At 35.6% G+C, this 13,720-nt stretch overlaps 1 protein-coding gene across 1 annotated transcript in view; it reads right to left on the reverse strand.

The window, feature by feature from the left end:
* The window catches only part of LOC149808245 (tetratricopeptide repeat protein 7B-like), a 62,837-nt gene extending 50,334 nt beyond the window's left edge, over positions 1 to 12,503 (reverse strand). The window contains exons 1-3 of the mRNA XM_089975360.1: positions 12,214 to 12,503; positions 5,199 to 5,347; positions 3,190 to 3,352 (exon numbers count right to left, since the gene is read on the reverse strand). Coding sequence (XP_089831486.1) covers positions 3,190 to 3,352; positions 5,199 to 5,347; positions 12,214 to 12,334 — 433 coding nt within the window. The 5' untranslated portion in view covers positions 12,335 to 12,503. The remainder of the gene's footprint in view (positions 1 to 3,189; positions 3,353 to 5,198; positions 5,348 to 12,213) is intronic.
* Between the last annotated feature and the right edge of the window lie 1,217 nt (positions 12,504 to 13,720).

The following is a 13,720-nucleotide window of genomic DNA, read 5'->3' on the forward strand; positions in this document are numbered from 1 at the left end:
ATCAAAACAAATGAAAAACTTGAACCAAAAGCTAGAACAAATTTACCAAGGTCAAAGAACTTGCAAGCATGTCACATTATGAACTGTCTCAGCTTCATGATGATTCATGCCAAGCATGATGTGACTTTATCGAGGGGTTTAGGAAATAATGCAGATGAAAATCTTGAAGCAAGACCTCAACAAACTGTTGACAACTCTGAAAATGTGACTGGTGGCAAGACTAAAAAATGAAGAAACCCAAAACTACACTTTTCACAATGTTCAACTGTTTGGGGTGTTATCTAAAGATCATATTAACTGAATTAATATACCGTGACTGTAAAGCCTCTTAATATAATGAAGTCACTCATATAATATTGGTATGGACTTGCAAGGCCTGAAATTAAGATTTTTTTCACTAACCGTCAGTATCACCCAATTTCTTTTTATTGATTCTGCCTAAATTTTAGAGTTCAGGCTATAAATGAATAGAAGCCAGTTCAGCTTCAAATTCTACATTTATTATTCACTAAAATCAACTCAAAATAACAACAACTGTAATTCACCAACAAAACTCACAATATGTTGAAAGTTCATGTTTGTTTTTTGTATCTGATTCAGCAATGGATTTAGACGCCACAATCTGCTCTGCTTCTGAGGAACCAACTGTTTAAATTTCACATATCCCACTGTTTAAATTTCACATATCCCACTGTTTAAATTTCACATATCCCACTGCTATTATGTGTAGGGAGCTTGCATCAGGAGATTTGTAAACACTTTTACACCCATCAGTAAAGAAGTACCCTGCACAGTCGTATTTCTCCAAATACCCTGTGCTGAAATGGCACAAGATTACAACCTCTCCTGGGTCATGCTTCTGCCAATTATGTTCATTTTCCTGACATTTTGGGAACTTTCTTACTCTCTTTTCTTAATTGTACATGCAATCGAAGTATCTTCTGTCATTTAATTTCTAATTTCTGCTGGTTTTGGCGATGGATGCACACCCTATAAATACTTCCACATGTTTATAGCTGTCACTACACAAAGTACTGAATGAATGTTTATTATAAACAAATATTGTCTGGCTTAATTCTGAATTATCTGTTCTGCAGGCAAACATAAGCTTTTCTGATTGATCAATACAGTCATGAGACCCTATACGTGTTATCATCAGCAATGAAAACAGTACTTGCAGGCAGTACATCAGGCTAATTCCACATGTATGAAGATTGTTTGACAATAATGACACTAATTCACTTGGTGAGTGGATGAGTGATTTAAAACCGATCCATTTCCAACACAAGAATTTAATGTACCTTGCCACATGCAAGATACTGGGAAGTACCCATTATCACAAAAAAATGGATGCATTAAACATTAAAGATAATGGTCACTCGTGATGACTTATTAAATGTTATAATAGTGACTAGCAGTAATTTACAATGCTCCAACAGATTAATGACTGCTGGGTTTAAGTGATCCATCAGTTAACAATGGTAGCAGATTAGCAGTAATTTCATGTAATGCTATGAAAATGATAATTAAATTGGCTCCGTGTCAAGTCCTATAACTGCTACTTTTCACTTTTAGTTTTTGACTGACAACAACCAAGTTTATACAGTTTTATATTAATAAATATTTCTTGTGTTTTGTGTGGACAACATACCTCCATTATGCTTTTAACATTGTTGTCTTTTGCAATAAATATCATGGAGATGTGCAGTGCACCTTTATGCACTAATTATGAAACAGCCCCATGCTAATTCAACCCAAAACATTTTGTCACTTTATAATAAAAAAAAAACATAAATCAACATTTCAATGGTATCAAACACTTTCCTTTTAAATCATGCAGTTCTGCTTTACAAAATAGGGAAAATTCATGCATTTGTAATTATTCTATGACAACTGTAGCTAAAACTTCCTCTGTCCACATATTACATGCTGCAAGGTATGATGTACACTAAGTATATCTGACACAAGAGTTATGGCTCTCTTTCTGTGCTTTGAGCTTTTTGCATTTCATGCATTTAGCTGACATTTCTACTGAAATAACATAAGCAAACAAGTATAAATTAGCAATTCCGCATGTTACTCTCTAATAATGTGGGCTCAAGCTTTGTCTGTCCATGTATTACACAAACTGCATGGCATAGACAATGTACATTTAGTACATACGAGAGTCATGGCTGACTTCCTTTGCTTTGAACATTTTGCATTTCATGCATTCCATTTATATTTCTACTGAAACAACACACTAAGAGAAAACAAAGCATAAATTAGAAATTCAGCATGCTACTAACTTGCTAATACCACTGCAATTACTAACTGTCAATGTCATGTTAACTCAACAATGGCAAAGACAACATGTTGTAATGTGGTCATAAATAGACAAAGTCTGTAAACTGACAAAGTCACTAATATTTGTAAAACAATATTTTTAAAAATTTGTGTGTGCATACATGTAGCATTATGTACCACCTAGTCACTTTATCCTCACACCAAGCCATCCAGTCCCAACACTAATCTCTTAATGCTGAGCACCAAGCAAGGTAACTGTTCGTACCATTTTTATAAGTCTTTGGTATGACTCAGCCGGGGTTCAAACCCACATTTACTCCCACTTCCAAGGTGGACACTCTATCCGCTTAAGCCACTAAAATGAAGAATGATTGTCCAACACAATAAATCCAGAATTAAAGTTGTATGTCCCATTTTTAACACTATGATGGCCTGGATTGTTGGAGATATAATGTATGTTATCAGTAATGCAGAGAAGCTTAACAACTAGTGACACCTGGCAGTGGCAAGGGAAGGTAATGAGCAAGAGCTATTGCCCCTTGTCTATATGAGAAAGACAGAAATGAAGACTTTTATCTTTTAGTACGACTGGATTTCCGAGGTAGCAAGTTTATATCCCTAATGTTAATGTGACTGGGAATGCATTTGAAGGAGAAATGGTGGTAACAGCCTGAAAGTCTCATCAGGATATCAACATATGCATAAAAATACGCCAGCCAAATTCATTTCTCTAGTTGAGTGGTTTTTGTGCAAAGACGCTAACAAGATTGTAAGGTAGACAGATGGAGGTAAAACAGGATGGATGGACAGAGAGACAGTACCTATCAAGATCAGTTAACAAAATTGGGACAGAGGTCTGTTTTCAGTCCCTAAGGACACCAAAAAAAATCTATGCATATATACCTTTGATTGCATAGGCCTCAGCATAAATGTGTAGAAGTCGTGGTGTTGTCATTTGCTTGGGCAAACTATCAAGGCTAACTGTATCAAACAGGGCCAGGGATGACTGGTACTCCCCTTTACAATAGTGCAGCTTGGCTAAAAGAAGAATGGCCTCATTGCTGAGCTGTAAACCAAGATGAAAGTCAAAATCAAAGGTTATCATGCATCATTCTTAACAGTAAGTTGTTGTTGTTGTAGGGCTTAAGACCCTTTTTCAGCACAAGATAGGCTATACATGGCGGCCAGTATAACTGGTGGAGGAAGAACCCTGGAAAACTCTAGGAAGAACCACCAGCCCAAAAGAAGCTACTGGCAGGCTTTCTCACATACCCACATTGGCTGAATCCGAGACTTGAACCCATGCAGACAGAGGTGAGATGGCAGTGATCCATAACGGAGAGCACTTTAGACCATTCGGCCACTCGGGGCCCCCCTTAACAGTATGAGAATTCAACAGCATGAATTCTGTTTGGACACAGTGGAAACAAAGTAGATTCTAATATGTTTCTATCAATGACACAAAAACTAGGAAGTTTCTATTTCATTACATTTTCCAATGTATACTACTTGTATTAAAGAATTCTTCATGGATGTTCACACAAATTCCATACTTTATGATGTTGATATGGAACTGAGTCATATTCCTATGATTAATCAAATTAACACCAATTAATGATTTAATTTCAAATTAATGCCAATTAATGATTTAATTTCAAATTAATACCAATTAATGATTTAATTTCAAATTAATACCAGTTATGATTCAATTTCATTATCATAACACACTGAAATTGAATAAATAGCACCCAACAACATTATCTTCATATTATTTAATTAATACACTTCAAAAGCAGGTAAATGTGGCTATTTACATATCTACTGACATCAGATTCATGAAACAACTTTATTTCAACATGTAGTGGTTTACCTTCGAAAGGTAGACCCAGGGTAGCAAAAAAAAATATTTTTTTTATAAAGGTTGATTGCGAAATTCATGCTACTAAGATAATGCTGGAGGTAGTGTGTTCCCTATATCTAACTTGCTTTAGCAGGTACAAAATACAATGACCAACATAGTAATATTATGATTATTCTATCTAGTCAAGTACAGGTCAATTTCAATGACCAATGAACTGCTCATTATTCAATGTTATTTGTTTTTCCAAGAGATCCATTTCTTGAACTTCATGCTATTTATTGACGAATTGTGTCACCTTAATGTAGGCCTACTCAATTTCACATCTTTTTTTTTATTATGGGGTGGGAAGTGGGACTCAGTGTAATAAAATCGAATTGTTCCTTATCATCCTTGTTCTTAGATCTTCTATGAGGGGCCCCGAGTGGCCGAGTGGTCTAAAGCGCTCACCGTTCCGGATCACTGCCATGTCACCTCTGTCTGCGTGAGTTCGAGTCCAAGGCTCGGCTAGCCTGGGTACATGGGAAAGCCTGCCAGTAGCTTCTCGTGGGTCGGTGGTTCTTCCCTGGGTTTTCCAGGGTTCTTCCTCCACCAGTTATACTGGCCGCCATGTATAGCCTATCTTGTGCTGAAAAATGGCGTTAAACCCTAGAAAAGCAACAACAACAAGATCTTTTATGAATTTTTCTTTAGACATGGGCTACATGGCATCATCACCTGAAAGACTAAAAAATTCCCTGGTTTTGGTAACCATTTATTAATCAATTATTTGTCAGCAAGAAATTTATCCCTCATCATGAAATATTAACATTTCCAAACAATAAACATAAATAGTTAAAGAGTCTAATGTCCAAAAAATGTCCTATATTGAGGAATGCATTAGTTTATATTAAAATAATACATGTAAATCAAATGTCATCAGCTCCAAAGTTTCAATAAGGTACATAAAGAACATGAAAACAATGATATTTTTTTTAAAAACTTTAAAACTGCTGTATCTTAATTTTTAAAATAAACAGACAACAACATAAGATGAAAAAACAAAAGAAGGTACCTTTCCATTTTCATTGCTGACTAATTTCAAATGACGTTCAACTTCTCCCAGTGAGTCTTTTGCTTTGCCGGTATTTTGTTCTGATGGTGGATTTTCTTTGACATATTGTTCGAGACCACATTCTCCAATGATGAAATGGACATATGTGTCTGAAAACAATTCAAGAACTTTCTTAAAGTTAAAAGTTTCCCTCATTATCACCTGACTGAGAATGCCTTAAAATTTACTTAAGGAAACAAATATTCATTGATATTTTAATATTTCATTTATATTGTGTACTTGACTTTTGACCATGATTAAAGATTGTGGATAGAGTTTTTGCATATGTGACTTTTGTCAAATTTGTTATGTGGCAAACAATTTGTTTACTAGAATCTGAGTTCAAGGGTTAGTGGAATTTTCCATGGAAATGATTAGTTTTCCAAAACATTCTATGGTGACATAGGTCAAGTGGGGATATAAATTAAAGGAAACTGGTGAACAAACAATGCATTCCCATTTCAAGATCAGTCTGTGGAATCATTTACAGTTGTGTTCAGATATAATTTGAGAGAAATTATTTATTTAACTTATTCATTTGAACTACAAAGTGCTCATTGGCTTTTGTTACTAAAACATTACTTTGGGATTACTGAGAACTCAATCGAAGACATTCTGCATCATTGTGGCACAACAGGATGTTAAAGAGTATTGATAGAATTTGCACGTATTCAGCTTCATGCATCAGGACATTCAAGACTACTGGAACTCATTTGGAACATTCTATACTTTTGGACATGTAATGGAACATTTAGAATGATATCGGATTTAATTAACAATACTGTGTCTTAAATTTTCACTTTGTAACTTAAAGAAAGAATTATTTCTTGATTTTACTAAACTTATTGCTTTTGCTTCTCTCTGTTATATAGTTTAAAACTTAGAGCCATAACACCAATATACTGGTACAATTTTAATTTTTGTGCTAAAATATAAAGAAATACAGTAAAATGAAATTAACAGCATATAGTTGCTGAAATCCAAATAAATTACTTACTACGGTAGCTTTTATTACTATAATTAAAAAGGTAACCTGTAAATCTTTATTCAGCTATGAATACTTCCATGTGATATCAGACTGAGTGGTTAAAAATTAAAAAGGTAACCTGTAAATCGTTACTCACCTATGAATATTTCCATGTGATAACAGACTGAGTGGTTATTAAGAATAGCAGCAGCTGTTCTCAATATTTCAACAAGAAAGACAAGTAGCTAATAGTAACATTTGATCAATGTGGTTTGATTTTGTCAAGATATTCTTACATTTACAACATTGATACCCAAACAAAAATTATTCAGTCTACAAGGGTATAAAATACTACCAGGTTGTGTGTTTCCCTATACCCTCATTTGTGCATCAGAGAGCCCCCAAACTTTAAATCTGACTATCAGTTTTGATACCAGAAATGTTTTTTTACTCAATCTGACCCCCAGTTCTGACACCATGGATATTTTTACTCTCAATTTTGCATCCCAAAGCGATACACTGTGGATAATTGCAATGACCCGATATTTAGCAATAAATGGTCAGCAATCTATGCTATTTCATTAAACTGTCACATAATTGCTAAAAGCTGCCCTGTGTGGTAAATATATTTTACTACAAGACTAGCAGCATATTCATTTTTAGCTCAAAGACTAATGAAGCTTCAATAAGGTCTATTTTGGATAAACATGCAGGCACAAAACCAATACATCTGCAGTTTGTTTAAAATCAAATGGTATGTTCTCTTGAATAACCATTACAATCATGGAATTATTTGATCTGTAGTGTAATGTGTACTGAGAGATATTCACAATAAGGAATTCTTTTTCCAACATAGATGCATCAACACTAGACTGATGTACCTTAGAATCATGCTGACAAGCCAGAGAACTGTACTTTGAAAACTTGCTCAGCTAATGGGCACTTTGTCTGGCTTGAGCCGAACATAGACAAATGTTAAAGTTATACTCTTTACTAGATTTTTCTCTCATCAAAATTTATGTTTAAATTATTAGAAATGCTGAAATACACATACAAATGCATGTCTGCTGTTTGGATGCATAAAAACCATTGGAAGACAGTCCCAAAGATGCACATAATTTCCATCAATACACAGCATGTACATTGACAAGAGTCACATATTTTCATACTCAACCTCAAAGACATTTTACAAACTTCCATGAAATTGCTCACAACTCAGTGCCTCCCCCCTCCCCAAAATGTGAAACATGGGCCCAAGGTAAGTGGTTTAAAAATATTACTTGCCCTGACTCAAATTCCATTTGCCACAAGCAATACCTTTTACTTTTATTGTAACACAACATTGAGATTGCTATTTTATGTCTTTAGATGTGCTTTTGGGTCAATGCACTGTCTGCATTATTTCATCATGCAGTGTCTTTCCAGAAGACCAAAATAAAAATGCAGCAATTCATTGGTTTGCTCAAGGTTTTGTCAGAAATGGAGATAAAGCTATTTCTGGACAAGCTCAATGGAGAACTCAATTAGAATATGTGAGGGGCTCAGTCTAGATTTAGTGGGGTCCTGACCATCAGGCTACTCAAATTTGTATGGACTGATGAATATATATCTCTCACCTAGGAGGGCTTTAGATTATAACATTGTGAAATAGTTTTCAAAAGGCATCTCTGAAGTAAAACTTGCAAATTAATTTTTGGCCAGCAAATTTAGTGTTTTGTTACCCATTATTTGCTTAATATGCAAGAACAATGCGCTGAATGGAATACAGTACTACCTTCTAATTGGCCAACTGAAAATAAGTTATAAATAAATACAGAATGTCATTTTCTTTTAACAAATGAGAGGACATTATTACATTCAACGGGATCTCACTTGCATATTAAGCAGGCGCGATCATGGCTGTGTCAAGCAGCAGCATGGGAAAATGATTTGGCATTCCTTAAAGGGATGATATTAAGTAAAACTTTTGATAGAGATACACACTTAAATGCCCGAGCTAAATATCTGTACAAATTTCTTAAGCGTTTATTCTCAAATAGGTCGTGCAAGCAAGGAGTGTGTGTGTGTGATTTGGATGTTTAACGTAGCTTTTAACAATTTTTCAGTCATATCACTACGATGTCTGCAGTGTGGCAGTTTATAGTGATGTCTAGCACTGGGGCATCATGCTGCAGACATGTGGCATGATGTCCCACCCAGTCACATTGTCCTGACACCGATCCTAACACTAACCTCTTAATGCTGAGGGCCAAGCGAGGCAGCTATTAGTACCATTTTTGAAAGTCTTTGGTATGACTCGGCCGGGGATCAAACCCACAAGCTAACGCATCCGAGGCGGACACTCTAACCACTAGGCCACTGGAGCAGTTCCGCGAGCAAGGAGAGGAGTGTCCTCACTTGTAGTTATTATATAGTACATGTATGACAGGTCAATTGTAAGGTGGCAGGGTCCAGTTTCGTAAATTGGCCCCTGGCAAATTTCTTAACTTAAGGCTATGGTGCGACTTTTCAGCTATTATTGTTTACTATTTATAGATATGGACATATTTGTGAACTAGGTGTTTCGGGCTTGTGTTGTTCTTGAAATTGATGTCAGGCATGTACAACTTCCATAGTTGCTCTGCAGAATGTTCATAGTGAAATACCAATAGTTGGCTAGGAAGAAGAGCCAGCCTCCCATAGCAGTAGACACGTGGGTTCAAGGAAAGTAGAGTATCTCAAAACGGCTTGGATGACAACTAGTCTGAATTGCATCAAACTATTTAGTAGACAATGTTTTTCAAAATTTTCATCCAGGGAAAGGGCTTGCATTTGCACTGTGAGCACCACATCCTGTCAAAAATGGCCTTTGGATGTGAAAAATGCATGTATAAAATAGGGGTTGGGGTGCATAAATTTCTTCTGCTATGAACTGCCATTGACTTCTCTGGTCAAGTGAATACTATTCTTATGCTTTGTTTTAATATAGGTATCTAAAAATATGGACCTTTTTGACCTCACTTGTGTATTTGATTTTTTATGATTTTTTTTATACTAGGTCGCCGATTACGGCATTAAATTTGTACATAAAAACTGTCCCCTGCCCCCTTAAGGAAAATTGATAATTTTTTTATGGTACAGTCAGCCACATCTATTATACTTTTCTGTTTCTTTGTGTATATTTAAATAATAAATATGCATTAGCTTCATTATATTTCCTTTCTTTTTCCATATATCACTTAGTGTTGAATGTAATGCTCTTTGGAGAGGGAGGTAACTGTGTTTTGTACCTCAAAGTGAGAACTGTTTACATCATGACAAAGTAGCATATTTTGGACTAAACTTACTAAATATGGGAACAAAATGGTAATCATAATGTATTGTCTTGCATTTTCTGTAGCTGTCAGAGTTTGCACCCCTATTTTTATGAATAATATTCACATTTCAATACAGACACACATATACAATTGCATAGCATGTCAACATGTATTCTTAAAAGTTGTTGTTGTTGTTGTTCTGGAGTTTAACGCCATTTTTCAGCACATGATAGGCTATGTATGGCAGCCAGTATTAATGGTGGAGGAAGAACCCGGAAAACCCCCGGGAAGAACCACTGACCCACGAGAAGCTACTGGCAAGCTGTCTCACATACCCACATTGGCCGAATCCTAGACTCGAAAACATGCAGACAGAGGTGAGATTGCAGTGATCCATAACGGAGAGCACTTTAGACCACTCGGCCACTCAGGGCCCCATTCTTAAAAGTAATTTTACTCCACAGGAGCAGACAGAATTCAGAGGAATCAAACATAAACATACTGTTGTGAATATTGAATGTCACCAGTGGAATGGTCTTAGAAATAATGATGCATATGACATATTGCTTGCTATATTTTGGTGAAAAGAAAGTTTTAGCACACCAACATAGTTTCTACCTTCATGACCCCACTCTGAAGTTGACATAAGAGATTCATATCTCACACTTGGGTGAAAATAGGAAATGTTTCAGTGTTATGTATATTTTTTGAAATTTCTAGGTTCAGTTAACAAAGGGGGAAAAGCTTAAAATTAAGTGGCAGTTTCATGCATTTAACAATGCACATAGAGTTTCTCCTCTGAAAGTCTTATGCTTTCACTGAATGTTAAAAGTACATCAATATCACTTGTTTCTTTTCTTTCTGCAGGTCTCAGTTTGCATGGTAAGAGATTAGGATTAATCGGTTAGTCATGCTGAAAGAAACAATAGCTTCAATCTCATCCAGATACTCATTATGATCTAAGTGCACAAGAGAGTGACTTTGACAGACAGATTTAGCTTCTGCAGGAGTTGTTTTATGGTACATGCTTATCAAAAGCCAAGCAAGTGAAATGCTTTTTACCTTGAACTGAACTTTCCACTGTAAATATTTGTTCTATACCTTATCTTATTATTTACTATGATTTTGTAAACTCCAGAAAACATTAAAGTCAGTTGTAAGTAAATTGATGTCTGAGAAGAAATTTCTCTGTTAAATTGTATTGAGTAATTTGTATATGTATGGTCAATTTTATTGGCTATGTATAAATTAATTTATTTGATATGTCACTTTGTAAGTTTTAGGGTCCCACACATCAGTATATCAGTATTCCTGCATTGTCTAATGTTAACTGATTAAACTTTGACTTCTCCAGACTAGCTAGACTTGTGTTGCGATTACCCACACACACACAACACACACTGACACAACACTGATGCTGCTATTAACATCTCCAGAATGATAACGAAAAGTTAGGAACCGCTTCTTTTATATCAGCCTAAAAGTACTTCTAAAGCACATGAATTACTTAAATGTGTGATTTCTTTAAGTTTGCTAGAAGAGTTTATAGAAACTTTTCACTTCTGTCACTGGCAACTAACATAACATTTCTGTCATTCCCTCCTAAAATTTATAACTTCCAGATCTCTTCTTGACATTCAGGAAACATTGTAAAGGAATTTTGATTTTGCACTGATGCTATGGTGCTCAACAAAGACCACAAGCATTGTAGGTTACAAACAATTTGAAATCTTTCAAGAAATGCAGTCAGTCATAATTCACAATGTAAATAATGCAGTGCTTTTTGCTACAAATAGGTAACTTTTATAAAAGCATAATACCATTTTTAGTTTTGTGCACAAAAAGTTTTCCTTTATACCATTGTACTAGATAATGTCTAAATACGTGATATGTGCACAACTTTTGACATAAACCATTTTCAGCCAAATTCTTAAGGTTGCAGGGTCCAGTTTCGTAAATTGGCCCCTGCCAAATTTCTTAACTTAAGGCTATGGTGAGACTTTTTCAGCTATTATTGTTTACTATTTATAGATATGGATATATTTTTGATCTAGGTGTTTCGGGCTTGTGTTGTTCTTGAAATTGATGTCAGGCATGTACACCTTCCATAGTTGCTCTGCAGTATGTTCATAGTGAAATACCAATAGTCGACTAGGAAGAAGAGCCAGCCTCCCATAGCAGTAGATACGTGGGTTCAAGGCAAGCAGAGTATCTCAAAAGCAGCTTGGATGACAACTATTCTGAATTGCATCAAACTATTTAGTAGACAATGTTTTTCAAAATTTTCATCCAGAGAAAGGGCTTGCGTTTGCACTGTGAGCACCACATGCTGTCAAAAATGGCCTTTGGATGTGAAAAATGCATGTATAAAATAGGGGTTGGTGTGCACTGGTCAAGTGAATGCTATTCTTATGCTTTGTTTTAATATAGATATCCAAAAATATGGAACTTTTTTACCACACTTGTGTATTTGATATTTTATGATCTTTTATACTAAGTCGCTGATTGCTGCATTAAATTTGTACATAAAAACTGGCCCCTGCCCCCAAAGCATTTATACGATCCCCTGTGATACGTCTTACATTGCAGGACTACGGTGGGAGTGGCAATGGCTGGCCTTGACATCAATTACAATACATTTCATCCTATTATTACAAGCATGTTAGATGATCAGTTTAAATGCATTCTCGAATAACAATAAAAGCCGGCTAACCAACACCAGTGTTATTGGCTGTCAACTTCTTGGCTAAATCAGCTGCCTTGTCCCAAAGTCCCTGGATTCGACACTTTTCAATTTCGGTTTCCAAGCGGGAGACTTTTCCCTTTCCGGACATATTTTAAGTTTAACACTTAGGCCTAAGGCGCATACATGCAAGATATAGACATAGATTAGTTGTTCATAAAGCTAAGACTGGATGTCTGCCAGAAAATAACATATCTGGCACTTGCACCTGCCAAACTGTTGTCAACTGTATGATACAGTTTATCTTTTCCTCCATAAGAAGAGCTCTTTGACAAGGGAGGTAAAAACATTAATTCGGACCACGGCTGATTCGGACCGCGCTGTATGGACCATATTAAGGGCTGATTCGATCATAGTATATAATGATTCGGATCATGCGAAATTTTTTTAAGTTTCGTCAGTTGTTTAAAATATGCAAATCACTGTTAGTGTTATTTTTTGCGTGTGTTTTGTATGTTTGTGTTACAGATTCAGTACAGTGATGTCCAATGTCCTTATACATGTTCTGTGGTATGCATGGTGAGTGAGTAGTATTTGAGAGTTGCTTGCATTGCACGTGCCTAACATGCAACCGCCTATTACATTAACAAGTTCCCCGCTCCATTGTTCACTCCTCCAACGATTCTCGAAGAGTCAGATTCATCAACATTTCTGGGTGCAAGATGTTACTCAGTATCTTGTAAATGGTATCGAAGAAAATAACTGTTGTACATCAAATTACTACACAGCGCTGGTCTTCTTCGTCTTCTTCTTCTTCTTCGTCTTCTTCTTCTTCGTCTTCTTCTTCTGGTGATTCATTTAGTCATCATCAAGTCTGATTAAAGTACAAGAACCCACGGAGACGTAACTTTGTTAATTCTCCCATGTACCCGCTACAGGTATTACAATGGCGCCCACAGTGGAATATGATATTTCTCATTATTTCCTAGTTAATATGAGCAATTGAAAACTGCATTTAATGAAACAAACCCTCGATTTTTATGTCAGATAACGATAAAGTTCTATATACAGATCAAATGAGCTGTAACACTGTTATCTTGCACTCACAATTCAATAGGGGAAAGATTTAAAAGAAATTAAATCGTTACTTTATTTTATTGAGAAATAATAATCCAGTTGTAACAACTGAACCAAGATCTTGATGAAAGGGTCATTTACTAAATTAAAGCATGCACGTTACTAAATTAAAGTATGCACGTGTTTTCGTTCTTTATCTTTAATATATAATATTTAACATTAATCCGAAATCAGCCTGGCATTTGGTCCAAAATCCGCCTGTATTTTGGTCTGAACTAGCTTTGGTCTGAATCATCAATATTCGTACCCGATATCTAGCTTGTTCTGGAAAATTCTCAGCGTCCAATGGATCTGAACTTTGCTGAAGGCAAATTAAATGGTTCAACAATTCATTACACTTTAGAATGTTTATCTAAATAGACTAAAATGTAACTTAATTTAGATTTCAGACAAACACTTT

This window comes from Sinohyriopsis cumingii, chromosome 1 (assembly GCF_028554795.1).
Source record: "Sinohyriopsis cumingii isolate HCF-2022 chromosome 1, ASM2855479v2, whole genome shotgun sequence".
Classification (NCBI taxonomy): Eukaryota; Metazoa; Mollusca; class Bivalvia; order Unionida; family Unionidae; genus Sinohyriopsis; species Sinohyriopsis cumingii.